Raw genomic sequence first — 25,388 nt, 5'->3', positions numbered from 1 at the left:
GAAATAGCAAAGTGCTACTTGTATTTATTGCCCTATAACATGTAAACATTGGGTATTTCTAAACTCATGACAAAATTTAGAAACTATTTAGCATGAGTGTTTTTTGGAGATTGTAGATGTGCAACAGATTTTGGGGGTCAAAGTTAGAAAGGTGTTTTTTTTTTTTTTTTTGCTTTTTCCCCCCATATTTTATAAAAAAAAAAGTTTTTTAGTAAATTAAGATATGATGAAAATAATGCTATCTTTTAGAAATTACTGTTAATGGTTAGAAAAACTGTATATAATATGTGTGGGTACAGTAAATGAGTAAGAGGAAACTAGCTCATGGCCTATTCATAACAAAATCTGTAAATCAATGCAATCACTTAGACTTAGCTGTCCTCCTGAAACCTGACCACCCCTGTCTTTGTCCTATTGGTGTCCTGTATTTTAGCCATACACCCAGGCAAAGGAGGAGAAATGGGTTTTAAGTATAAACATTGTTCCCCCACTGCATTTAGACACCTATCTCTTTAAATGGACAGTACACTGTAAAATAGTTTTTCCATTAATGTATTTTTAATGAATTGTTATACATGCTGCAAAGTATAAAATGTATCAGAAATTGCATTTTCAGGTTTATTGGTGTATATGAATTCGCTGGTTTTGTGCTTTTAAACCACAGCCTACTACAATAGGTTGAGCTTCCAGATATCAGATCTCATTAGGTTATCACTTTTATGTACACCCATAATATACGTTGTGTGGTACTTTGTCTATTGTACCGCACTATATGTATGTATATGTCTGAGCTTCAGGAAGCTCTAGCAGTCTCGGCTGTTAAGTTACAATCCTGAGCTTCAGACATCTGCCCGCATATGGAACTGGAATGCGATCGGTGCTCCCGTTCGATATGAGGGCAGATACCAGATCATCACAGACAGTGACACTGTGTGGGGGGGGGGGGGTGGCGTAAGATGAATGGCCCAATTTTTTTTATATATATATTTATTATAGCTAGGGTGTACACTCTCACCTTCCATCATCTGCCAGGGTGCTAGTAATATACATAGTAACAGAAATGAAAACTGGCACTCACTAGGTATTTCAAAAATCAGATTTACTGTGAAAAGTGTAACGTTTCGGGAATTTTACATCCCCTTCCTCAGACACAAGTGATACAAAAAACCATGCCTTTATGGTCAAACATAGTTTAAACCCCACCCCCCCAATTAGAAATAAAAAAACGCCAAAAACGGTTTTCATGGTAACCACTAGGTTACAAATAATCAACCTAGTGAAATTATTCATACATTGTCTGTCTGAATACATATTGCTCTTAGTGTGCTATTCAACATAACGTGACTTGTATAAACGACGAACACAGGGACAAACATAGACAACATGCGACAAGAGAAATGTACAATTCTGCACTTATACAGATTTAACAGTAAAACAACTACCAGAGTGCTCTACTTCTAATTCAATATATACCCTGCCAGGCAGATAAGAATGTAGCCAATAGCCTATGTATATTATTTAAATTCAATGTGGCATATAGTATTTGCATCAAAGCGGCACTTGCCCCTTATGATTTGGAATTTTCCCCACAAGCAATCCTGTAACTGCAGGATCATCACCATTCCGTCCGTGATACCGGAAGTGACAAACTCAGTCACAGGGAAGGCATTAACCAATCAGCATGCGGCTACCAGGTTGCCCTGGAAACATAACAAAAAAAAACCCAAGGCTTTCCAGCGCATCACTTGCACAATGTATACCTAAATAAAATCAAAGAGAAACGTTATTAAACCATGTATTTGGAATCTCTACCTACTTGGTAAAGTGTGGAGTATATATATGAAGATCGTTTTATATCAAGTGTCACACCTATCCTTAAACACAGTGTTAATCATAAACAGGCAAACATCTATATATCCAGTGTGATCTAATAATATGGCATACACCAAATATAAAGATCATTCATATCAAGTGTCACCCCCTATCTCAAAACACAATGTGAGCCATAACCAGGCAACCATCTATATATCCAGTGTGTTCTAATAATATGGCATACACCAAATGTCAGAGTACAAAAGACACTATATTATAACTCCAAAGTAATTTACACTTTACACATGGTAAATGAAATATCTAATGAGGATATTAGATGTTAAAGTTGTTGTTGTTTAATATTTGTTATTTTATATATATATATATATATTATATTATATATTATATTAATTATATTCATTCACACACACACAGAGCATTCTAATCCATTATGCTGCTGCCCAAATTTCTAAGTGGCCTGGAAAAAAGGTAATTGCATATCAAAGGGACAGTCTACACCAGAATTTTTTTTTTTTAAAAGATAGATAATCCCTTTATTACCCATTCCCCAGTTTTGCTTAACCAACACAGTTTATTAATCTACTTTTAACCTCTGTGATTATCTTGTATCTAAGCCTCTGCAAACTGCCCCTTTATTTCCGTTCTTTTGACAGACTTGCAGTTTAACCAATCGGTCCCTGCTCCCAGATAACTTCACGAGCACAGTGTTATCTATATGAAATACATGAACTAACACCCTCTAGTGGTGAAAAACTGTCAAAATGCATTCTGAAAAGAGGTGGCCTTCAAGGTCTAAGACATTAGCATATGAACCTCCTAGGTTAAGCTTTCAATTAGGAATACCAAGAGAACAAAGCAAAATTGGTGATGAAAGTAAATTGGAAAATTGTTTAAAATTACATGCTCTATCTGAATCATGGAAGTTTATTTTGGCCTAGACGGTCCCTTTAAGAGTTAATAGGATATTAGAAGAAACTAGGATACAAGCGTATATTAAGCCTAAAAGGAGGGAATAGTAAATAAATGGGCAGGCTAAAAAGCCTACAGAATCAACATGCAGGTCACAGACTCTAACTAAATGTGATCATGGACTCTCAAAAGTACAGAAATCACAGGTAGTGGACTCAAATAGAATTCTCAGATAAGCTTTCACGTAAAGCAGTGCCAGTCAAACATAGTATTTAGTCCATGGGGTTGTAGTGTTCAAGCGGTAGATCCACTTGGAGGAGGAGCTTCTTTCTGTCACCTCCTCGCCTCAATGGGGGGACACGATTAATAAGAGAATCGCAAGTCTGTAACGCAATGGCCCTGTTTAACGAAGTGCCTCGCCACTGGTTGATCACTGGATCCTTTCTTGAGAGCATTCCTAATTGATGATCTATGATTGGCTAGGTGTGTCCTAGCATCACCCATGGTTCTTACCCACATAAAATCTGCCACAACTGCAGTTCAACAGATATACCAGGTAAGGAAATGCCTAATCTGGTATATCTTTTTTGTTGTTGGTGTGGATGTCCAAAAGAGGACCCTTGAAACATAGCGCTACAAGCGGTGCAACCGGTGCATCGAAAGCAGCCTTGTTTCTTCCTCTCATACAACCAGGTATCCTTTTGATAGATATATATATATATATATATATATATATATATATATATATATATTATATATATATATATATATATATATATATATATATTTTTTTTTAGGTAAAGGGAAATAAAAAAACTAAAATATAACTAGGTATATAGCTGTGTTCAGAATTAAGCAATCACATTCAAAATCATGTTAAATAGGAGTCAGTACACCTCTCATCATTTAAAGTGCCTCTGATTAACCCCAAATAAAGTTCAGCTGTTCTAGTAGGTCTTTCCTGACATTTTGTTAGTCGCATCCTACAGCAAAAGCCATGGTCCGCAGAGAGCTTCTAAAGCATCAGAGGGATCTCATTGTTAAAAGGTATCAGTCAGGAGAAGGGTACAAAAGAATTTCCTAGGCATTAGAAATACCATGGAACACAGTGAAGACAGTCATCGTCAAGTGAAGAAGATATGGTGCAACAGTAACATTACCAAGAACTGGATGTCCCTCCAAAATTGATGAAAAGACAAGAAGAAAACTGGTCTGAGAGGCTGCCAAGAGACCTACAGCAACATTAAAGGAGCTGCAGGAAAATCTGGCAAGTACTGGCTGTGTGGTACATGTGACAACAATTGCCCGTATTCTTCATATGTCTGGGCTATGGGGTAGAGTGGCAAGACGGAAGCATTTTCTTACAAAAAAAACATCCAAGCCCGGCTAAATTTTGCAAAAACATGTTGCAAAAGATGTTCTGGTCTGATGAAACCAAAGTTGAACTTTTTGTCCATAATTCCAAAAGATATGTTTGGCGCAAAAACACTGCATATCACCAAAAGAACACCATACCCACAGTGAAGCATGGTGGTGTCAGCATCATGCTTTGGGGCTGTTTTGCTTCAGCTGGAACTGGGGCCTAAGTCAAGGTAGAGGGAATAATGAACAGTTCCAAATACCAGACAATATTGGCACAAAACCTTCAGGCTTCTGCTAGAAAGTTGAACATGAAGAGGAACTTCATCTTTCAGCATAACAGCCCAAAGCATACATCCAAATCAACAAAGGAATGGCTTCACCAGAAGAAGATTAAAGTCTTGGGATGGCCCATCCAGAGCCCAGACCTGAATCCAATTCAAAATCTGTGGGGTGATCTGAAGAGGGCTGTGCACAGGATATGTCCTCGCATTCTGACATCTCTCTTTCTCTCTCTTTCTCTCCATCCATCCACAGATTTTCTTACCTTAATTCCGATTGGCTGATAGAATCCTATCAGCCAATCGGAATTCGAGGGACGCCATTTTGGATGACGTCATTTAAAGGAAACTTCAGTCGTCGGGCCAGCTGGATGCCGCTTGGAGGAAAACTTCGCCCGATGGAGGACCTCTTCTTTGCCGCTTGGATGAAGACATCGCCGGATGGAAGACTTCTTCTTTGCCGCTTGGATGAAGACATCGCTCGGATTGGATGAAGACAACTCAAGGTAGGGAGATCTTCTGGGGCTTAGTGTTAGGTTTTTTTAAGGGTGGTTTGGGTGGGTTTATAGTAGGGGAATGTGGGTGGTGGGTTTTAATGTTGGGGGGTGGTATTGTGTTTACAGGCAAAAGAGCTGATTACTTTGGGGCATGCCCTGCAAAAAGCCCTTTTAAGGGCTGGTAAAATTTTTAATTTAGAATAGGGTAGGGCATTATTTTTTATTTTTGGGGGGTTATTATTTTATTAGGGGGCTTAGAATAGGTGTAATTAGCTTAAAAATCTTGTAATCATTTTTTTTTTTTGCAACTTACTGTGCAGCTGCTGGATATCCTTTATTGAAGCAGTGCACTACTGGGAGCTAGCTGAGCATATAAGTTACTCAGCCTGGACTGAGTTTTGTTTCCTTGTGCAAAGAGACGTAAATTACAGCCCTATAACAGTTTACACTGTTTGCTGTTTAAGAGGTTCCGATCCCAACTGGAATAAAAAACACCTTGCTAAGTACGGCATCCAACAGAGGAGATTTTGGAAGTTTGTCCTTGGATTGCAAGACACCGAGAGACCGGTCTTATTGCTTTGGTCAGCGGTGCTGACTGCTGAGAATGTCAGCCTGCTCGTATGCACTTTTTTAACGAAAAGTGCCACTCCACTTGTGAGTACCTGCCTTTTGGTTAATACTAAATTTTCTACTTGTTTAGAGATATCTGCACTATGAGGCTCTCTCTTTTTCTCTTCACCAATAATTTTAATATAGCTGGCGGCGGGGTAGGAGCTCACATTAGGGGGTAGGTAATTGTCAAGGATTAAGTCTTGCCGTGTCCTGTAAGGCAAGGAATTATCATGAACCTCAACTGCTGAGTTATATAAAAACAAAGTAAAAATAGTATATGTGTAGTTACATTGATAACTGGGTTTTATCATAAATCACCAACCAAGTAATTGATAAGCCCAAACATCGGAGTTCAAGTTAATAGTAGGGGTTAATGGTGATTACACTATAGCTGCCACCTGTGAATGATCACTAAATATTTGCAGCAGTGTAACACATAAAATCCCCAGTTTAGCAATAAATGGTATATACAAATATATTTACAAGCTTGCTAGGTAGTGTGATATCATATAGATACTGAGAATCTCAGAATGAAGCAGGTGCTAGTATTTCAGTAGGTTGAGTAACTGTGTGAATATACTAAAGGGTAAGATGATATCAGTCCCAAAAGATCGTTATGAAACCATATGCATATCAGTGGATTAGTAAAACTAAAATGCGCATAATAAACCTGTAGCATAGACACTGTTAAGTATGAGGCAGGTCTTACTTGTACAATATTTAAGGTTGATCCGATGCAGTTGCTAAGAAGCTAATCCGTTGCTGAGTAGGAGAGAGATCAGTAGCTCAGTCCGTTGCTGCAGCGTGGAGCGGGTTGGCGTGTGACGTCACCGCTCTGTGTGAAACCGGAAATGGCAGGCAGAGGATGAAACTCACTCGTAAGATGAGAAGGAAGGCTTGGCTGTAGCAGTCCAATAACCGAATAGTCTAATACTAAGCAAGTTGGAGACTGGTGATGTGGAGTTATATACAGGCTAAGGCAGAAAAGGTACTCCCATATTTAAAGGGATAAGACATGACACCCCCTTCAAGGAGCAGCTCCGCGGGCTCATGGATGCGGGCGATCAGGGTTTCCGCTGATGGAACCTGGATCCAACCGGAGGGGAGCAGAAATGTTGGCTTGCGGAGCTCCCAGGAATCTTCTTCCGGAGAATACCCTTTCCATGTGACAAGGTATTGGAGAATACCTCTTGTCCGTCTGGAATCCAATATCTCCTGGACATTCGTTATTCTGTATCGGGGTCCACAGTTATAGGTGTAAGAGGACCCTGGTCAGAAGGAGATCTAAGAGCACGATAAGGCTTCCGCAGGATACATTGGAAGGTAGTGTGTGTACCCGTATGTTAGCTGGGTAACCGTAATCTCATAGCGTTTTCATTTTATGAACGATCTATCGGATATAGCCCAATATACAGGACTGACAACTTCTTGGATGGAGTGGTTAACTTTAGATTTTTTGTGGAGAGCCAAACCAGATCTCCTACGGAATACTTAGGTGCAGGAGTTCTCCTCTTGTCGTAGTAGGTTTTGCGTGCTCTCTTAGCATTCTCAATTGCAGTGCAAACAGTTGAGAAGTTGGTAGCAATGTCATTTGTAACCTGTGTGACTGATGGACAAGGAGAGTGGTTGTCTGGTAGGAGATGAAAGGTGGGATGAAACCCATAATTAACGAAAAACGGAGCGAGTTTGGTAGTGGAGTGTACAGTGTTATAGGAAAATTCTGCGTATGGAAGGAAGGATGACCACTGATGTCGTTGATCGCTACAGAAACCTCTCCGGAATTGTTCTAACCATTGATTACACTCTCTCGGTCTGCCCATTTGTCTGGGGATGGGTAAGCTGGTAGATAAATCTTTTATCTATTTGGAAAGGGCTTTGCAGCAAGTCCCCCCCCCAAGCACCCAAAACTTACTCGTGATTAGGTTCCCACGATTCTGTTAGGGATAGACTTTGGTAATCATGATGTTTGAAGAACATGGTCAGTAACAATTGTACGGTTTTCTGCAGCAGTGGGTAACTTTCGATAAGGGAATAAAATGACACATCAGTTCCAAGAACGAGGGTAAATCCACGGGTTATAACTATCGTGAAACAATCTCTTCACTAAGGTCTCTATTTGGGGTTGCTAGGCGGCATAAGTAATCCGTATTGAGGTTGTTTGCTTCTTTTTAGGACAGGGGTACAAAATTCTGCAGGATGCAATGTAATCTGTGATATCTTTATTCATTGTTGGCCACCAAAACGATCTATTTGCTAAATATTGTGTTTTTATGAAAGACCTGTATGCCCATGCGAATGGTGCGTCATGTAAAGAGTGTAATACCATCTGCCTGGTGGATGGGGGTATATATAACTTGTCTTGACGATAATGTAATCCATTTGACCTCTGTAGCAAAACACTTGGTGGTTTGGTGGTATCTTTCTTTTGTTCTTCCCTAAGAAATTATGTGGAATCAAACAAGAAGGCTATGAACTTTTCTGTGGGAATGACAGTATCGTTCCTAAGTAGATTAAGTGGTTTCTTGTGTAGTCTTAATAGGGCATCAGCCTTGCCATACCGTGAGGAGGGTCTGTACGTGATCAGAAAATTAAACCTAGAAAAATATAAATTCCACCTTTTACTTGTCTTGCGGTGAGTGTCTTGAGGGAATTGTAGGTTTCGGTGATCCGTATAAATAATGATTGGCAGAGTGGTACCTTCCAACAAGTGTCGCCAATGTTCAAGGGATACCTTGGTTGCTAATAACTCTTTATCCCCGATGGGGTAATGTATTTCAGATGGAGTCATGATACGGGAGTAAAAGGCTACTGGGTGTAATTTTTTTTTTTATATATAGAAAGTCTTTGTGATAGTATGGCGCCCACCGCGTAATCTGAGGCATCAACCTCCAAATATAAATTGTAGTTCAGGATCTGGTATACTAAGAATAGGTGCAGAAGTGAACTGGGCTTTAAACAAATCAAAGGTTTTTTGAGTTTCTGAGGTCCAATGAAACGTAACATTTGCTTTAGTGAGGTTTGTCAGTGGTCTTGATAATGAGGCGAAATTTCGGATGAATTTACGGTAGAAATTAGCAAACCCCATGAATCTCTGAATGTCCTTTTTACAATCAGGGGTAGGCCAATTCTTTACAGCCTCTATCTTATTCTCCATGCTAATGCCCGAAGCACTGATGCAATAACCCAGAAAAGTAATGCTATCTGAGTTAAAGATGCACTTTTCAGCCTTGGCATATAAGGAGTTGCTTCTCAATCTACTAAGAAATTGTCTGACATATGTTCAGGAAGAGTCTTAGAATAAATTAAAATATCATCTAAGTAGATAACAAGATAGACATCCAAGATATCCTTAAAGATATCATTTATCAAGTACTGAAAAGTGGCGGGCGCATTACAGAGTCCGAATGGCATGACGGTGTATTCGAACAACCCGTAGCGGGTTCGTAACGCCGTCAGCCATTCGTCTCCAGATCTTACGCGGATAAGATTATACGCTCCTCTTAGGTCAAGCTTTGTAAAGAATTTAGCTCCCTGGAGTCTCTCAATGAGCTCCGGAATCAGAGGAAGTGGATAACGATTTTTCACTGTTCTTTTATTTAATTTTCTATAATCGATTTATAGGGCGTAAAGATCCGTCTTTGTTCTTTACAAAAAACATCCCAGCCCCTGCTGGGGAGGTAGGACGGATAAAGCCTTTCCTTAGATTTTCTTCAAGGTATGTTTTCAGGTGGTCTAATTCTGGTTTAGACAACGGAAAAATGTGTCCATAAGGGATATCTGCTCCAGGGAGGAGCTCGATAGGACAATCATACTTCCTATGTGGAGGAAGTTTTTCTGAATCTTTTTTTACTAAACACATCAATAAATTCAGCATACTCCTGAGGTATGTCAGGTTCTGATGGTATTTCTACAGTTTGTAGAATATGTGGTGGGAAGCAAGTGGTTTTGCAATATTCTGAGTTAAAAGATATCGAGAAAGGAGACCATACTATATGGGGGTTGTGTAGAGAGAGCCAATTTAACCCTAATATAATAGGTACAATAGGTGAAGTAATGACGTCAAAGGTTTGAAATTCCCTATGATGGTCTTGTGTCACAATCAATAAAGGTACAGTTTCATACATTACTGGCCCAGAGACCATATTATTACCATCAATAACTCGCAAATACACAGGGGTCTGCTTTTTCACCAAAGGTATTTTATTATCCTTAGTATATTGTACATCAATATAGTTTGCAGTTGCTCCTGAATCAATGATCCCACTGTAAAAGAAGTGGGAATTTATGGTAGGTTGTGGGAGAGGTATAACTACCAAAACAATGAGTATGTGACAATGTCTTACCCCGGTTCTGACGCTGGAGAGCAGGACGGTCCTTAACCCCATGGTCCTCCGCTGCACAATACATGCAGAGATTTTGACTGCGGCGTCTCAATTTCTCCTGTGGTGTAAGTGGTCCTTTCACGAACCCTATGTCCATGGGCTCAGTAGAAGGCTTTGTTGGTGGTGTGTGTGCAGGGGTATGAGTATATCGTTTTTGAGTGGTGTCCTGATATGACCTTTCCTGTTGCCTCTCCCTAAGGCGTCTATCAATAGTGATACTGAGATTTATCAATTCTTCTAAGGTGGGGGGAAGATCAACTCGAGAACTCCTCTTTCTTCTGTTAAGTGTGATCAGTCCACGGGTCATCATTACTTCTGGGATATTACTCCTCCCCAACAGGAAGTGCAAGAGGATTCACCCAGCAGAGCTGCATATAGCTCCTCCCCTCTACGTCACTCCCAGTCATTCTCTTGCACCCAACGACTAGATAGGATGTGTGAGAGGACTATGGTGATTATACTTAGTTTTATATCTTCAATCAAAAGTTTGTTATTTTAAAATAGCACCGGAGTGTGTTATCTCTCTGGCAGAGTTTGAAGAAGAATCTACCAGAGTTTTTGTTATGATTTTAGCCGGAGTAGTTAAGATCATATTGCTGTTTCTCGGCCATCTGAGGAGAGGTAAACTTCAGATCAGGGGACAGCGGGCAGATGAATCTGCATAGAGGTATGTAGCAGTTTTTATTTTCTGACAATGGAATTGATGAGAAAATCCTGCCATACCGATATAATGTCATGTATGTATACTTTACACTTCAGTATTCTGGGGAATGGTACTTCACTAGAATTACACTGTAAGAAATACATAAAGCTGTTTTAATAACTAGAGATTATGTTTAACGTTTTTGCTGGAATGTAAAATCGTTTTCATTTACTGAGGTACTGAGTGAATAAATGTTTGGGCACTATTTTTCCACTTGGCAGTTGCTTAATCTGTTTTCTGACAGTTTCTGTTCTCCCTCACTGCTGTGTGTGAGGGGGAGGGGCCGTTTTTTTGCGCTTTTACTACGCATCAAATATTTCAGTCAGCAACTCATTGTATTCCCTGCATGATCCGGTTCATCTCTACAGAGCTCAGGGGTCTTCAAAACTTATTTTGAGGGAGGTAATTTCTCTCAGCAGAGCTGTGAGAATTATAGTTTGACTGAGATAAAAAACGTTTATTCTGTAATTTGTTTCCTGCTTTCAGAATTTGTTATCTTTGCTAATGGGATTAAACCTTTGCTAAAGTTGTGTTATTTACAAGGATTGAGGCTATAACTGTTTCAATTTATTAATTTTCAACTGTCATAGATCTTCTGTGCTTCTTAAAGGCACAGTACGTTTTAATATTATTCTAATTGAATTGTATTTCCAAGTTACAAGTTTATTTGCTAGTGTGTTAAACATGTCTGATTCAGAGGATGATACCTGTGTCATTTGTTGCAATGCCAAAGTGGAGCCCAATAGAAATTTATGTACTAACTGTATTGATGCTACTTTAAATAAAAGTCAATCTGTACAAATTGAACAAATTTCACCAAACAACGAGGGGAGAGTTATGCCGACTAACTCGCCTCACGTGTCAGTACCTACATCTCCCGCTCAGAGGGAGGTGCGTGATATTGTAGCGCCGAGTACATCTGGGCGGCCATTACAAATCACATTACAGGATATGGCTACTGTTATGACTGAGGTTTTGGCTAAATTACCAGAACTAAGAGGTAAGCGTGATCACTCTGGGGTGAGAACAGAGTGCGCTGATAATATTAGGGCCATGTCAGACACTGCGTCACAGGTGGCAGAACATGAGGACGGAGAGCTTCATTCTGTGGGTGACGGTTCTGATCCAAACAGACTGGATTCAGATATTTCAAATTTTAAATTTAAACTGGAAAACCTCCGTGTATTACTAGGGGAGGTGTTAGCGGCTCTGAATGATTGTAACACAGTTGCAATACCAGAGAAAATGTGTAGGTTGGATAAATATTTTGCGGTACCGACGAGTACTGAGGTTTTTCCTATACCTAAGAGACTTACTGAAATTGTTACTAAGGAATGGGATAGACCCGGTGTGCCGTTCTCACCCCCCTCCGATATTTAGAAAAATGTTTCCAATAGACGCCACCACAAGGGACTTATGGCAAGCGGTCCCTAAGGTGGAGGGAGCAGTTTCTACCTTAGCTAAGCGTACCACTATCCCGGTGGAGGATAGCTGTGCTTTTTCAGATCCAATGGATAAAAAGTTAGAGGGTTACCTTAAGAAAATGTTTGTTCAACAAGGTTTTATATTGCAACCCCTTGCATGCATTGCGCCGATCACGGCTGCAGCGGCATTCTGGATTGAGTCTCTGGAAGAGAACATTGGTTCAGCTACTCTGGACGACATTACGGACAGGCTTAGAGTCCTTAAACTAGCTAATTCATTCATTTCGGAGGCCGTAGTACATCTTACTAAACTTACGGCGAAGAATTCAGGATTCGCCATTCAGGCACGCAGGGCGCTGTGGCTAAAATCCTGGTCAGCTGATGTTACTTCTAAGTCTAAATTGCTTAATATACCTTTCAAAGGGCAGACCTTATTCGGGCCCGGGTTGAAAGAGATTATCGCTGACATTACAGGAGGTAAAGGCCATGCCCTGCCTCAGGACAAAGCCAAGACTAGACAGTCTAATTTTCGTTCCTTTCGTAATTTCAAAGCAGGAGCAGCATCAACTTCCTCTGCACCAAAACAGGAAGGAGCTGTTGCTCGCTACAGACAAGGCTGGAAACCTAACCAGTCCTGGAACAAGGGCAAGCAGACTAGGAAACCTGCTGCTGCCCCTAAAACAGCATGAATTGAGGGCCCCCGATCCGGGATCGGATCTAGTGGGGGGCAGACTTTCTCTCTTCGCCCAGGCTTGGGCAAGAGATGTTCAGGATCCCTGGGCGCTAGAGATAATATACCTTCTGGACTTCAAATACTCTCCTCCAAGAGAGAGATTTCATCTGTCAAGATTGTCAACAATCCAGACAAAGAAAGAGGCGTTTCTACGCTGCGTACAAGAGCTCTTGTTAATGGGAGTAATCCATCCAGTTCCACGATCGGAACAGGGACAGGGGTTTTACTCAAATCTGTTTGTGGTTCCCAAAAAAGAGGGAACTTTCAGACCAATCCTGGACTTAAAGATCCTAAACAAATTCCTAAGAGTTCCATCGTTCAAGATGGAGACTATTCGGACAATTTTACCTATGATCCAAGAGGGTCAGTACATGACCACTGTAGATTTAAAAGATGCTTACCTTCACATACCGATTCACAAAGATCATTATCGGTACCTAAGGTTTGCCTTCCTAGACAGGCATTACCAGTTTGTGGCTCTTCCATTCGGATTGGCTACAGCTCCAAGAATCTTCACAAAGGTTCTGGGTGCTCTTCTGGCGGTACTAAGACCGCGGGGAATCTCGGTAGCTCCATACCTAGACGACATTCTGATACAAGCTTCAAGCTTTCAAACTGCCAAGTCTCATACAGAGTTAGTGCTGGCATTTCTAAGGTCACATGGATGGAAGGTGAACGAAAAGAAAAGTTCACTCGTTCCACTCACAAGAGTTCCCTTCCTGGGGACTCTTATAGATTCTGTAGAAATGAAGATTTACCTGACAGAGGACAGGCTAACAAGACTTCAAAGTGCTTGCCGCACCCTTCATTCCATTCAACACCCGTCAGTGGCTCAATGCATGGAGGTAATCGGCTTAATGGTAGCGGCAATGGACATAGTACCCTTTTGCACGCTTACACCTCAGACCACTGCAACTGTGCATGCTAAGTCAGTGGAATGGGGATTACTCAGACTTATCCCCTTCTCTGAATCTGGATCAAGAGACCAGAAATTCTCTTCTATGGTGGCTTTCTCGGCCACATCTGTCCAGGGGGATGCCATTCAGCAGACCAGACTGGACAATTGTAACAACAGACGCCAGCCTTCTAGGTTGGGGTGCCGTCTGGAATTCTCTGAAGGCTCAGGGACAATGGAGTCAGGAGGAGAGTCTCCTGCCAATAAACATTCTGGAATTGAGAGCAGTTCTCAATGCCCTCCTGGCTTGGCCCCAGTTGACAACTCGGGGGTTCATCAGGTTTCAGTCGGACAACATCACGACTGTAGCTTACATCAACCATCAGGGAGGGACAAGAAGCTCCCTAGCTATGATGGAAGTATCAAAGATAATTCGCTGGGCAGAGTCTCACTCTTGCCACCTGTCAGCAATCCACATCCCGGGAGTGGAGAACTGGGAGGCGGATTTCTTAAGTCGTCAGACTTTTCATCCGGGGGAGTGGGAACTTCATCCGGAGGTCTTTGCCCAAATACTTCGACGTTGGGGCAAACCAGAGATAGATCTCATGGCGTCTCGACAGAACGCCAAGCTTCCTCGTTACGGGTCCAGATCCAGGGATCCAGGAGCAGTCCTGATAGATGCTCTGACAGCACCTTGGGACTTCAGGATGGCTTACGTGTTTCCACCCTTCCCGTTACTTCCTCGATTGATTGCCAGAATCAAACAAGAGAGAGCATCAGTGATTCTAATAGCACCTGCGTGGCCACGCAGGACTTGGTATGCAGACCTGGTGGACATGTCATCCTGTCCACCTTGGTCTCTACCTCTGAAACAGGACCTTCTGATACAGGGTCCCTTCAAACATCAAAATCTAACTTCTCTGAAGCTGACTGCTTGGAAATTGAACGCTTGATTTTATCAAGACGTGGGTTTTCTGAGTCAGTTATTGATACCTTAATACAGGCTAGGAAACCTGTTACCAGAAAGATTTACCATAAGATATGGCGTAAATACCTATATTGGTGTGAATCCAAAGGTTACTCTTGGAGTAAGGTTAGGATTCCTAGGATATTGTCTTTTCTACAAGAAGGTTTAGAAAAGGGTTTATCTGCTAGTTCATTAAAGGGACAGATCTCAGCTCTGTCCATTCTGTTACACAAACGTCTGTCAGAAGTTCCTGACGTCCAGGCTTTTTGTCAGGCTTTGGCCAGGATTAAGCCTGTGTTTAAAACTGTTGCTCCACCATGGAGTTTAAACCTTGTTCTTAATGTTTTACAGGGCGTTCCGTTTGAACCCCTTCATTCCATTGATATAAAGTTGTTATCTTGGAAAGTTCTATTTTTAATGACTATTTCATCGGCTCGAAGAGTCTCTGAATTATCAGCCTTACATTGTGATTCTCCTTATTTGATTTTTCATTCGGATAAGGTAGTCCTGCGTACTAAACCTGGGTTCTTACCTAAGGTAGTTACTAACAGGAATATCAATCAAGAGATTGTTGTTCCTTCTTTATGCCCAAATCCTTCTTCAAAGAAGGAACGTCTACTGCACAACCTGGATGTAGTCCGTGCTCTAAAATTTTACTTACAGGCAACTAAGGAATTTCGACAAACGTCTTCTCTGTTTGTCATTTACTCTGGGCAGAGGAGAGGTCAAAAAGCTTCCGCTACCTCTCTTTTTGGCTTCGTAGCATAATTCGTTTAGCTTATGAGACTGCTGGACAGCAGCCTCCTGAAAGAATTACAGCTCATTCTACTAGAGCTGTGGCTTCCACTTGGGCCTTCAAGAATGAGGCCTCTGTTGAACAGATTTGCAAGGCTGCAACTTGGTCTTCGCTTCATACTTTTTCCAAATTTTACAAATTTGACACTTTTGCTTCATCGGAGGCTATTTTTGGGAGAAAGGTTCTTCAGGCAGTGGTTCCTTCTGTATAAAGAGCCTGCCTATCCCTCCCGTCATCCGTGTACTTTTGCTTTGGTATTGGTATCCCAGAAGTAATGATGACCCGTGGACTGATCACACTTAACAGAAGAAAACATAATTTATGCTTACCTGATAAATTCCTTTCTTCTGTAGTGTGATCAGTCCACGGCCCGCCCTGTTTTTAAGGCAGGTAAATATTTTTTAATTTATACTCCAGTCACCACTTCACCCTTGGCTTTTCCTTTCTCGTTGGTCCTTGGTCGAATGACTGGGAGTGACGTAGAGGGGAGGAGCTATATGCAGCTCTGCTGGGTGAATCCTCTTGCACTTCCTGTTGGGGGAGTAATATCCCAGAAGTAATGATGACCCGTGGACTGATCACACTACAGAAGAAAGGAATTTATCAGGTAAGCATAAATTATTTTTTTATACCATCAGATAAGCCTAAACTTAATTGATTCCTTAATGAAAGGTTATTCCATTGGCTATCCATAGCCCATTTTTTAAATTCTGTGATATATTCCTCTACATATCTTTTTCTTTTGCTTTAATGATCTCATGGCATTTTCGGCAGTCATTTGTTTATAAGGATCATCATACAACTGGGCTAAGGCGGTAAAGAAAGCATCTAATGAATTGAGTATGTTATCATTTGTCTCAAAAAAGCTGTTTGCTCAGCTCCTTGGTTCCCCTCTAAGGAAAGATACGGTTGTTAAAACCTTTACTCTATCTGTGGGATATGTCTGTGGTTTTAAGGTAAATAAGAGGAAACATGCATTTCTGAATTCTCTGAATTGTGTTCTATCACCTTTAAATAATTCAGGGAGACTGACTTGTGGTTCTATAGTATGAATCTTTGTTTCTACAATATCTTTAATATAAGCTTTTAAATGATCATTTTCTGCTTTAAGGGTGTTTAACCCATCAGTAAGTAAATCTACCCTATGACTAAGGGTCTGCATGTGAGCAGTTAACTCAGCTGGGTCCATACTTTAGTTTTGGCTTAGTATTCTGTCAAGGATTAAGGCTTGCCGTGTCCTGTAAGGCAAGGAATTATTATCATGAACCTCAACTGCTGAGTTATATGAAAACAAAGTAAAAATAGTATATGTGTAGTTACATTGAAAACTGGGTTTTATCATAAATCACCAACCAAGTAATTGATAAGCCCAGACATCAGAGTTCAAGTTAATAGTAGGGGTTAATGGTGATTACACTATAGCTGCCACCTGTGAATGATAACTAAATATTTGCAGCAGTGTAACACATAAAATCCCCAGTTTAGCAATAAATGGTATATACAAAATATATTTACAAGCCTGCTAGGTAGTGTGATATCATATAGATACTGAGAATCTCAGAATGAAGCAGGTGCTAGTATTTAAGTAGGTTGAGTAACTGTGTGAATATACTAAAGGGTAAGATGATATCAGTCCCAAAAGATCGTTATGAAACCATATGCATATCAGTGGATTAGTAAAACTAAAATGCGCATAATAAACCTGTAGCATAGACACTGTTAAGTATGAGGCAGGTCTTACTTGTACAATATTTAAGGTTGATCCGATGCAGTTGCTAAGTAGCTAATCAGTTGCTGATTAGGAGAGAGATCAGTAGCTCAGTCCGTTGCTGCAGCGGGTTGGCGTGTGACGTCACCGCCCTGTGTGAAACCGGAAATGGCAGGCAGAGGATGAAAGATGAGAAGGAAGGCTTGGCTGTAGCAGTCCAATAACAGGAAGACTCCAATACTAAGCAAGTTGGAGACTGTGATGTGGAGTTATATACAGGCTAAGGCAGAAAAGGTACTCCCATATTTAAAGGGATATGACAGTAATGTAGGTGGCGGCGGTGTAAGGGGCTCACATTAGGGGGTAGGTAATGTAGGTGGCGGCGGTGTAGGGGGATTAAATTAGGGGTTAATAATTTTAATATAGCTTGCGGCGGGGTAGGAGCTCACATTAGGGGGTAGGTAATGTAGGTGGCAGCGGTGTAAGGGGCTCACATTAGGGGGTAGGTAATATAGCTGGCGGCGGTGTAGGGGCATTAAATTAGGGGTTAATAATTTTAATATAGCTGGCGGCGGGGTAGGGCGATTAAATTAGGGGTTAATAATTTTAATATAGCTGGCGGCGGGGTAGGAGCTCACATTAGGGGGTAGACAATGTAGGTGGCGGCGGTGTAAGGGGCTCACATTAAGGGGTTAGGTAATATAGCTGGCGGCGGGGTAGGAGCTCACATTAGGGGGTAGTTAATGTAGGTGGCGGCGGTGTAAGGGGCTCACATTAGGGGGTAGTTGATGTAGGTGGCGGCGGGGTCCAGGAGCGGTGGTTTAGGGGTTAATAAATTTTTTATTATTAGAGTAAGGGGGGATAGCGGATAGAGGGGTATACGTGTCGGGCTATGTTTGGGAGGCGTGTTAGACAGTACGGGATATTTAATAACTTAGTCAGGTTTTGTAGGCGCCGGCAGTTTCTAAAGTGCCGTCAGTCACTGGCGACTCCAGAAATTTGTACTTGCGCAGATTTCTGGACATCGTTGGTTTATCCGACTTACGGCACTTTAGCAATTGCCGACGGGGTATATTGGATAGCTCGAGTTGCGAGCTGAAACTACGGGCGGCGGAGGTTCCCTTGCTTGCGCCGCAAACTACAATCTATATCTGATCGCGCCCCTAGTGTCCATGGCTTTTTGCAATGGTCTCAAACCAATATGATTATTTTCTAAATTATAACATAAGAAAGAATGTCAGTAATTCTCACTAACTAAAGCACTTTAAAATCAGAATGCAGGGCCATATGTAGGCATGTAAAGTGTACAGTCCCCCCACACACGCTCACACACACTTTCCCTTACAGTTTGAAATATATTATAAAAACTCTAGTTTAATATCCAGTTTGCTGTGTTCTAGTTTCATATTCCGTGACTGTGCATAATATATTGGTAATTTTTGTTTCAATTTTATATGATGGTGGATGTTAGAAAACTGACAGAAATGTCTACTAAACCTATGCCTACGTTTCTTTGTGGCTCAGTTGACCGTTAATTGTTTAGCAAATTCACTCTTTAAGCTTTAAGTGTCTGTCACAAGATTCTAAGTATAGTACATTTACAAAAACGGAAACTTATTAGCAAAGCTGGTTGGTTTCCCATGTTTCTTTGAGAGGTGTGATCTGCTCTAGCATCTAGAGTAAAAGTGCTGCTTGCCAACAGAGCTGGTGATTGCATGTCTTAATATCAGGTTTACTTACTGTTCCCAAACCTGTTCTAAAGGATAAGATGCAACCAGATAAGATATCCATCCGGGTTACAAAACAAGTACAGCTAGAAGCAATATCAGTCTAGTAACATTCTCTGCATGTGTTCAACCGCTGCTGGAATTTATCAATGTGGGTTGTAATTGGTGGGAAATGTGTTTGGGCACTGTATTTACATAATCATTTTTATGTATTTGTATAATCTGGTTATGATACTTGGGTAGATGTTTTATTCTGGTTGAATGCTTTCTGGTTTGGGTATCATAGTACAGTCTGTAGATATTTGTGCTTTTATGTTATGGTTTTTTGCATCACAATTTGCTCATCATAGTTTCCTTTGCCTCCCTGTGCAGAAGCACTCTATTGAGACTCCTTATGGAGTGGTAACCGTCACCATTCAGGGCATCCCCAAACCCAAGCGGCCTGCGATTTTAACATTCCATGATGTGGGGATGGACCGTGAGTAGAATCTGTTTCATTGTTCTATTTCCAAATGTTTACTGTGTACTACTTTTATAGGTTACCGTTGGAGGACAGTAATGACCTTGAGATTTTTTTATATAAAATGTTTTGTTATTATAATGAAACAACTTTATACTTTAATTATATTTTCTCCTTACCATGTCATTTTAGCTCTGAAATTTGAGGATATTCTAATTTTCCGAACTTCAAATGCCCCTTACAGGTTTCTACCAAAAAACCAGCTCAGTAGCTTGTTCTATGGTAATCCTGCCTATTAAGGTCAAACATACACCTCTAAGCACATTGGGCAAGGAGTTTGTCTGGTTTCCCCCCATCACCCTTAGGGATACTGCTCCAGGGCCGTAATTCAGAAAGATCAGCTCAGTAGCTTGTTCTATGTCAATTATCACATAGGAATAGTCTTTTAGCCCATTTGTGCTTTTCACAGAGGAGAATTTTGAAGTATATAACCCTATTAATCTGCAGTGTACTTTATACTAACTATGACGAGCCTTTTTGTCTGCAGCCTAAAACCCGGTTTAGATCCTCCAAATAAGGCAAATGGTGGGTGGAGTTTAGCTACTGGAAAACCATTGCAGTAAAAAAAAAAAAAATTTTGTTTTTAAAACATTTAGATTTGGCTATGTTTTTCTAAAGTAGCCCAAAAGAAATATTTACATTCGTGCACATTGTTCTGTAACGAATCAGGAAGGAAGGTGGCAGCATGCCGCTTTAAGCTACGAAAAAAAAGCTGAATGTGACTTGTGGCCACCTTTTCGATGATAACTGCAAAGCAATTCATTTTATTAGTATTAGTATTATTATTGCCATGGCTAGCCTTGTTGTCTGCAGACTACAAAAAAGGCAAATGATGGGTGAGGTTTGGCTGTTGACAAACAAATGTTAAAAATGTTTAGACTTAACAGATTATTCTATAGCAACACAACAAAAGTGCCTTGTAATTACAAGGTCTTTATTGTTCTCTACCCTCCAATTATTATTCAGAATCGTTGTTGTTGTTATAATTATTATTATTATTCTGTATCACGATTTATTTTTTACCTTTTTCAGATAAGATGTGCTTTGACACATTGTTTAAGTATGAGGACATGTGTGAGATTGTGAAAAATTTTGTAGTGTGTCACATCGATGCTCCTGGACAGGAGGAAGGAGCAGCAATCTATCCTCCAGGGTGAGTGTTGCACATGTTTACACATCCTTTGGCTAATGGACCATTAAATACAGTAGACTTGCATAATTTAAAAAGGCAATGCACAAGCACTTAGGGCCTGATGATCGAAAGCTCTCCGCTCAAGTGAGATGATCTAAAATGATCCTCCAGCATTGGGAGATCCCTAGTGAAATTCTTAAAAGGCAGATTTCCTTCTATAAGACAGGGAGAGTCCACAAATTCATTCCGCCGGGCTCTCTGGTTGAAGTCTTGGTCTGTGGATATGACCTTTTTTAAATCCAAACTTCTTTCTCTTCGGTTCAAGGGGAAGGTTTTATTCAGTCCAGGACTGGACTCTATTTTTAAGGTTACCGGAGGGAATGGTGCCTTCCTACCGCAGAACAAGAAAAATAGGCCTAAGGGATGGCAATTGTCCAATTTTCGTTCTGACAAATCACAACGACGGCAATCCTCCAAGTACGAGCAGCCCAAGGGTACTTGGAAGCTGGCGCAGTCCTGGAACAAGTCCAAACAGACTAAGAAGCCACCCGAGAACAAATCGACATGAAGAGGTGGCCCCTGATCCTGGATCGGATCGAGTAGGGGGCAGACTATATAAAAAAAAATGTTTTCTTTTTTTCAGATGCTTGTTTCTTAGGTTGCGTACAGGATCTCTTCTCTCTAGGAGTAATTGTCTCGGTACCTACAGCAGAAAGAGGTTTGGTTTTTTTTCAAACCTTTTCTTGGTTCCAAAGAAAAAGGGAACTTTTTGTCCAATTATGTTCCTAAAGTGCCTAAACACGTTTCTGAGTGTTCCTTGTTTCAAAATGGAGACAGTTCTGTCAATCCTTCCTCTGGTTCAGGAAGGACAGTTTATGACCACCATAGAACTGAAGGATGCATACCTTCACGTCTCGATACACAGGGAACATTTTCAGTTTCTGGGGTTTGCTTTTCTGGACCAGCACTTCCAGTTCATAGCTCTTCCGTTTGGCCTAGCTACTGCTCCAAGGATATTTTCAAAGGTTCTGGGAGCTCTTCTAGCTGTTGCCAGAAGACGAGGTATTGCAGTAGCGCCTTACCTGGACGATATCTTTGTACAGGCACCATCTTTTTGTCTAGCTGAAGAACATTCTCCTCTTAATCTTCTTCAATCACATGGATGGAAGATAAACTTGGAAAAGAGTTATCTTCAAGTTCAATATTCCTCACAGATCAGAGAAGTTACAAGCTAACTTCTGCATGTCTTGGCCTCCTCGAGACACTCAGTGTATGGGGGTGATCTGACTCGTGGTGTCTTGTATAGACATTATTCCTTTTGCCAGATTCCATCTCAGACCTTTACATCTATGCATGCTGAGACAATGGAACGGCGCCATTCAGATCTGTCTCAACAGATCGTGCTGGCCAACCTGTCGTTCTCCTGGTGGATCTGTCCAGATCATCTGTCCAAAGGCACGTGCTTCTTGAGACCGTCCTGGGAGATTGTGACTTCAGACGCAAGCCTTTCCAGCTGGGGAGCTGTTTGCGGTGCCAAGAAGGCACAAGGTCTGTGGACTCAGGAATTGTCCTCATTTCCGATCAATATTTCTCTTGTAAGGTGTATCCAGTCCACGGATTCATCCATTACTTGTGGGATATTCTCCTTCCCAACAGGAAGCTGCAAGAGAATCACCCACATCAGAGCTGTCTATATAGCTCCTCCCCTAACTGCCACTACCAGTCATTCTCTTGCAGCTCTCGACCAGAAAGGAAGTAGCTAGAGAGATGTGATGAATTCATGTAGTTTATCTTCAATCAAAAGTTTGTTATTTTCAAATGGTACCAGAGTTGTACTATTTTTAGCCTCAGGCAGAAAGTTCAAGAAGAGTCTGCCTGTGGTCTTTGATCTTAGCAGGTTTTAACTAAGATCCATTGCTGTTCTCACACATAACTGAAGAGATGGGTAACTTCAGCTGGGGGAATAGCGTGCAGGGTCTCCTGCTCTGAGGTATGTGCAGTTTTAAATTTTTCTAGAGAAATGATAAGCTAGAAAATGCTGACAATACCGGATTTATTTAATGTAAGCCTGATTACAGTGATTTAATAACGACTGGTATCGTGCTTGCTGTAAAGGGTAATATTTTTATTATTTACTCACATTACTGAATAGATATAAAGTTTGCTTGAGGTGTATAAACGTTTATTTCATATTGGTGATAAAACTTTATTCTGGGGCCCAGTTTTTCCACATGGCTGACTAGATTTTTCCTAGGGATAGTTTAAGGCCCTCTCACTGTGAGTATAGGTTGGGAGGGGCCTATTTTCCATTAGTTTTTGCAGCTTGAGACATCCAGCTTCCCTGAAGGAATCCCCTGAACATATAGGACCTCTCTAAGGGTTTTTGTGCCTTCCAAAGTCATTGTTGTATGGGCAGGTAGGGCCACAGTAGAGCTGTGGCAGTTGGCTGTGACTGTTTAAAAAAACGTTTATATTGGGGTTTTTTTTATCTGGTTTTGAAACTAAGGGGTTAATCATCCATTTGCAAGTGGGTGCAATGCTCTTTCAGCCTATTATACACACTGAAAAATTTTGTAAGATTTACTGCTTTTTTCACTGTTTTGCAGTTTCTGTGATATTTTTTTTTTCTCTTAAAGGCACAGTACCGTTTTTATTTTTTGCTTGTTCAGTTATTAAAGTGTTTTCCAAGCTTGCTGGTCTCCTTACTAGTCTGTTTAAACATGTCTGACATAGAGGAAACTCGTTGTTGATTATGTTTAGAAGCCATTGTGGGAACCCCCTCTTAGAATGTGTACCAAATGTACTGATTTTACTAGATTACAAAGACCATATTCTGGATTTAAAAAAAATTATCACCAGAAGAATTCACAAGGAGGAAGTTATGCCGACTAACTCTCCCCATGTGTCAGATCCTATAAATCCCGCTCAGGGGACGCCAAGTACATCTAGTGCGCCCATTGCGTATACCTTGCAGGACATGTCAGTTATGAATCATACCCTTACAGAGGTATTGTCTAAACTGCCAGTATTGCAAGGATAGCGAGACAGCTCTGGGACTAGAATAAGTACAGAGCTCTCTGACACTTTAGTAGCTATGTCTGATACACCCTCACAATATAATGAAGCTGAAGTAGGGGAGCTTCAATCTGTGGGTGATTTTTCTGTTTCAGGGAAGATACTTCAATCTGATTCTGATATGTCTACATTTAAATTTAAGCTTGAATACCTCCGCATATTGTTCAGGGAGGTTTTAGCAACTCTGGATGACTGTGACACTATTGTAGTCCCAGAGAAATTTTGTAGATTGGATAAATACTATGCAGTACCTACATACACTGATGTTTTTCCAATCCCTAAAAGGTTTTCTGAAATTATTACTAAGGAATGGGATAGACCAGGTGTACCGTTCTCTCCCCCTCCTTTTTTTTAAAAAGATGTTTCCTATAGACGCCACTTCACCGGACTTATGGCAGACTGTCCCTAAGCGTACCACTATCCCTGTCGAGGACAGTTGTGCTTTTCTAGATCCAATGGATAAAAAATTAGAGGGTTACCTTAAGAAAATTTTTATTCAACAAGGTTTTATTCTCCAGCCTCTTGCATGCATTGCCCCAGTCACTGCTGCCGCGGCTTTCTGGTTTGAGTCCCTAGAGGAGGCTCTATAGGTTGAAACCCCCTTGGAAGATATTATTGACAAGCTTAGGGCCCTTAAGCTAGCCAATTCATTTGTTTCTGACGCCGTTGTTCATTTAACCAAGCTAACGGCTAAAAATTCAGGTTTTGCTATCCAGGCGCGTAGGGCGCTATGGCTTAAATCCTGGTCAGCTGACGTGACTTCAAAGTCTAAACTTCTCAACATTCCCTTCAAAGGACAGACCCTATTCGGGCCTGGACTGAAGGAGATCATTTCTGACATCACTGGAGGAAAAGGTCACGCCCTTCCTCAAGACAGGTCCAACAAATTTAAGGACCAAACAGTCTAGTTTTCGGCCCTTTCGAAACTTCAACAGTGGCGCAGCTTCAACTTCCTCTAACACAGAACAAGAGGGAACTTTTGCTCAGTCTAAGCCGGTCTGGAGACCTAACCAGGCTTGGAACAAGGGGAAAAAGGCTAAAAAGCCTGCTGCTGCCTCTAAGACAGCATGAAGGAGCAGCCTCCGATCCGGAAACGGATCTAGTAGGGGCAGACTCTCTCTCTTCGCCCAGGCTTGGGCAAGAGATGTCCAGGATCCCTGGGCATTGGAAATTGTGTCCAAGGGTTATCTTCTGGAATTCAACACCTCTCCCCCAAAAGGGAGATTTCATCTCTCACTTTTATCTGCAAACCAGATAAAGAGAGAGGCATTCTTACGTTGTGTTCAAGACTTCCTAGTTATGGGAGTGATCCACCCAGTTCCGCAGGAGGAACAGGGTCAGGGCTTCTATTCAATTCTGTTTGTAGTTCCCAAGAAAGAGGGAACATTCAGACCAATCTTAGATCTCAAGATCTTAAACAAATTTCTCAGAGTTCCATCCTTCAAGATGGAGACTATTCGAACCATCCTTCCTATGATCCAGGAGGGTCAATATATGACTACTGTAGACGTGAAGGATGCTTATCTTCACATCCCGATACACAAAGATCGTTTTCTCAGGTTTGCCTTTCTAGACAGGCACTACCAGTTTGTGGCTCTTCCCTTCGGGTTGGCCACGGCACCAAGAATCTTTACAAAGGTTCTAGGGTCCCTTCTAGCGGTCTTAAGGTCGCGGGGTATAGCAGTAGCCCCTTACTTAGACGACATTCTGATACAGGCGTCGACTTTTCAAGTTGCCAGGTCCCATACGGACATTGTTCTCCCATGGGTGGAAGGTGAACGAAGAAAAGAGCTCTCTATCACCTAACAAAAGTTTCATTCCTAGGGACTCTGATA

The 25,388-nt window shown here is 41.2% G+C and overlaps 1 protein-coding gene across 1 annotated transcript in view; it reads left to right on the top strand.

The window, feature by feature from the left end:
* Positions 1-25,388, top strand: part of NDRG2 (NDRG family member 2) — a 266,724-nt gene that overhangs the window by 23,633 nt on the left and 217,703 nt on the right. The window contains exons 5-6 of the mRNA XM_053702227.1: positions 19,199-19,304; positions 20,379-20,499. Of these exons, the coding sequence (XP_053558202.1) occupies positions 19,199-19,304; positions 20,379-20,499 (227 nt within the window). The remainder of the gene's footprint in view (positions 1-19,198; positions 19,305-20,378; positions 20,500-25,388) is intronic.

Source organism: Bombina bombina, chromosome 2 (genome assembly GCF_027579735.1).
Source record: "Bombina bombina isolate aBomBom1 chromosome 2, aBomBom1.pri, whole genome shotgun sequence".
NCBI lineage: Eukaryota > Metazoa > Chordata > Amphibia > Anura > Bombinatoridae > Bombina > Bombina bombina.
Note: the sequence above shows the minus strand (reverse complement) of the source record. Positions and strands in the feature narration are given on the sequence as shown.